The following is a 3930-nucleotide window of genomic DNA, read 5'->3' as shown; positions in this document are numbered from 1 at the left end:
GCTGCATGCTATATACTAAACCAGTATATATCATTGTTTTAAAAAATTATGGAATTCTTATTTAGTTTTGGAAGTGGAATAATTCTTAGAACATTCGTACATTACATGTGTGTGACAAAGTAAAGGCTAAAGCTCAACCACGGTGCCTACTCGAATATCCAGCATGAGTTCCTCTATTAGCCTTCATTTATTGGCACAATTAAACTAGTAATGGTTCATGAAGTTATTTGGGAGCATAGGAACAAAAAATCAGCAGATAATTCATTAATTTCTCACCCTTTCATATCTGATAACAGAAACCAAAAGTACAGAATGTGAATATCAGAAAGCAAATGGTAATTGGTTCCATCCCAGATACATATATATATATAAATATATATAAAACATATGTTGAGAGAGGTCATCTCATTAAATAAATTTCCTTACGCAGAAGGATTAGGCTCTAGGTTTCGGATGAGGATAATCTGGGCAACAAAAAAGCAAAATGAAATGGGAAATTTTGGAGACTTAGTAGCCTGGTGGCTTGTAGGCAATGAAACTGATGCACTGCACTTGACGAACGTTGTCAAATCCAATGATACGGATGAAACCATCGGGGTGAGCAGTCTGAGCCTCGTAAAGCTCCTTCAACACCTGAGAAGAATCAGTGCACCCAAACATAGGCAGCTTCCACATCGTCCAGTACCTTCCATCATAGTATCCAGGTGACTTGTTGTGTTCACGGTACACGAAACCATGCTATCAACACACATCAACATCAAACACAAACATCAACATCATTCATTCATTCATTCATTCATTCATAAATTAACCATAATAACCCTTTCAATTCAATTCAACAAATTCACCTCCAATTCGAATTCCAAGCACGGAACCCATCCTTTCCGAAGAAGGTAGTCTACTTCCTTTGCCAATTGTTCTTTTGTCAGGGGTGGCAGGTACGAAAGAGTCTCGAACTTCTTCTTCCCAACTGTTGGCCACACCTACTCATTTCATTTCCATCATAATTCAGTTAACAAACTAACTAACCAACCAACTTCCAAATCTTCACATTTTCCTATCACATAAATATCTTCTCTTACCTGAATGCATTGCACTCTTCCACCGTTGTTCGCAACGGAAGTAATATCATTGTTCATCTTCCTGCTTGGGAACCCTCCCAGGGACTTCAGCCCAGTGAAAGGAGCCACCATACCGGCACCGGCACCGGCACGGTTAACGGTCGTCACAGCGGGGGAGGAGATCATTGAAGAAGCCATTTCCTTCTTCTTCTTCTTACTTCTGAATCACTTGCTGTTCTGCTGCTAGATGCCCAAGCTTCTGCTCCTACTTGCTTTATATAATACTATCATTTGTACAGTACTGATCCAATGGTGTGAGATGGAGGGGTTTGCTTGCTGAGATGTTACAACCGTCGGATTCTATAAGTGATGACATTACAGCATATTGGCCACACGAGTCAGCAAAATTTTGAAAGCTAGCCTTATCTTGAAAGTGGCTTGCATGAGATAACAATTATAAAGCTCAAATCAAAAGTCAAGTATTATTCATACGAAGTCCAAATATTGTGATCCTCTAATTTAATCCAGAAAAAAAAAATCCGTTGTCAATTAGAAAAAGTGTGTTGATACCTTGATAACACTACACCTGAATACCACTAGAAAAAAAAATTATTTATAATAAATTAAATTTTGAAATTGCATTCATCAACTCACATTTGTACATATACACTTGTGATTAAAACAAATAAAATATGCTCATTTCCCTTTTACCCATCTTTTTGAGAATAGAAAGAAAACCTGCTTTAACAATATTAATTTGACGCCCTTTAAAAATATTGAAACTTTTACTTAGTGCTTAAAATTGATTCGTGGTTGATTTTAAATAAAGACTTGTAAAAGTTTTTAAGAATATATTTTTATTGATGTAATTATGTTTGTGTGTTTATAAGCGATAATGATGTGCTTAAAGGTATATATGTGGTCTCATTTTAATGATACTAGATACTCATGATGGGTATAACTTTAATTTTCTTAAAAGAAATTGGGGTTTATGTCATGATATATATTAACAAAAAAAAAAGTAAATAAAAATAAATAAATATAGGGAGACTAGACCAAAACTCATATGTTAACAAAAACAATACATAAGTAGACTATATATTTTCATAAAGAATTCTAAGAACAATTATTATACTAATAAAATGATTCTCTATGAATAAATCATAAATTAGCGAACTTATCAGCACATGTTTTTCCTTCACGAGAAATATGAGTAATCCTAAACCTAACCCACAATAATTAAGATAAGTATTTCATCGATTACTACGAAACATCTACGGAACATTAGTCCTAGCAGTAAATGGAGCACAAACCAAGACAAAATCACATGCAAGCCATACATTAGTAAGCATCATCTTTTGAGCTTCCTCCATTGCATGTATAACTCCATAAAACTCAGCAACCATAGCTGTCCAAACTTCAAGAAACACAGAGAAAACACCAATAAACTCTCCCATATTGAAGGAATTCCATGGTAGAATGCAAATTCCAAGACAGTCATGCAATTTCTTCAAAAGAATATTTTCTGCAGGTTTGGTACTCCTATAAGTGATGGTGGTTATGATTTTTGTAATACCTAGTTAAAAAAGGTTTTAGAACATTAGAGGGTTAGTTATAAGGTGGCTTCAACTTATCACCCACAAACAAATGGGCAAGCAGAAGTTTTTAATAGAAAAATAAAGAAAATATTAGAGAAAACAGTGGCCTCGTCTAGAAAAGATTGGTCAATCAAGCTTGACGAAGCTCTGTGAGCCTATAAGACTGCATCTAAAACTCCTACTGCTCTTTCTCCATTTCAGTTGATCTATGGGAAAGCATGCCATCTTCCAGTGGAATTAGAATACAAAGCATATTAGGCATTAAAGACGTTAAACTTAGATGCTAAAGCAATTTGAGAAAAGAAAAAATTACAAACCCAGGAACTTAAAGAGATGAAATTAAATGTCTATAGTTCTTCAAATCTCTATAAAGAAGGCACAAAGAAATATCACAACAAGAAGATAGTGGAAATAAATTTTCATATTGGTCAATCTGTGTTGTTATTCAATTCCAGATTGAGACGTTTTCATGGAAAGTTAAAATCTAAGTGGTCAGACCCTTATATTGTGAAAAAGGTAAAGCCTTATGGAGCAATAGAGTTGGAAGACCCAATATAATATAGAAGTTTGGTAGTAAATGGTCAAAGGGTAAAACCATACTTGGGTAATGAGAAGGAGAACTTTACTATGATAATTCTTTTAAATGACCCCTAGAGAATCAGGCATCAAGCTATATGACGTTAAACAAACGCTCACTGTGAGGAAACCTAGTACACATTTAAGTTTTATGATGATTTGTTATTTGTTTGATTTTTACTCCTTAAAAAACCATGTTTTTCTATAGAGAAACTCGCTAAGGCATCATATGTCTCGCTTGGGCGAGTTTGATGATGTAAAAGTTCAATTTTTGTATAGGGAACCTCGCCCAAGCGTAGTAAATATCGCCTCGACGAGGTTGACGGTGTCAAATCAGTATTTCTTACAGGGATCCTTGCCCAGGCATGGTATATCTTGCCTAGGTGAGTTAGACGGATAAACAAGAGGTGCTCTTTGGAGTCATCTAGCCCAAGCGAGATAAATCTTGCTTAGGTGAAATTCCACTTATATAATGTGCCTGAGCAACACATCTAATTCACTTGAGCGAGTTTGAAGGTCTCAAAGTAAGAAACTAAAGGCAACCCAATCCCTATTCGCCTCTCGATAAATTTGCAGCCTATGTAGCGTAGCCTAGGGATAAGTTTTATTATTCAGGGGGCAGATCCAGCAAATGAAGCAGGGCCATCTACAACTGTAGATGAAGACTTTAACACAGAGCTGGATGACTCCTTATG

General features: G+C 35.6%; 1 protein-coding gene across 1 annotated transcript; it reads right to left on the bottom strand.

Moving 5' to 3' along the window:
- Positions 1 to 257: 257 nt before the first annotated feature.
- LOC137837210 (ribulose bisphosphate carboxylase small subunit, chloroplastic 1) lies at positions 258 to 1315 on the bottom strand. Its single transcript, XM_068646138.2, has 3 exons — positions 1083 to 1315; positions 849 to 983; positions 258 to 738 (listed from the first exon to the last, which is right to left on the bottom strand). Exons 1-3 carry the CDS (start codon positions 1257 to 1259, stop codon positions 508 to 510), a joined length of 543 nt encoding a protein of 180 aa, XP_068502239.1. The 5' UTR covers positions 1260 to 1315; the 3' UTR covers positions 258 to 507.
- Between the last annotated feature and the right edge of the window lie 2615 nt (positions 1316 to 3930).

Source organism: Phaseolus vulgaris, chromosome 4, assembly GCF_051622355.1.
Source record: "Phaseolus vulgaris cultivar YP4 chromosome 4, ASM5162235v1, whole genome shotgun sequence".
Classification (NCBI taxonomy): domain Eukaryota; kingdom Viridiplantae; phylum Streptophyta; class Magnoliopsida; order Fabales; family Fabaceae; genus Phaseolus; species Phaseolus vulgaris.
The sequence above is the reverse complement of the archived record's forward strand: the minus strand, read 5'-3'. Positions and strand labels throughout refer to the sequence as shown.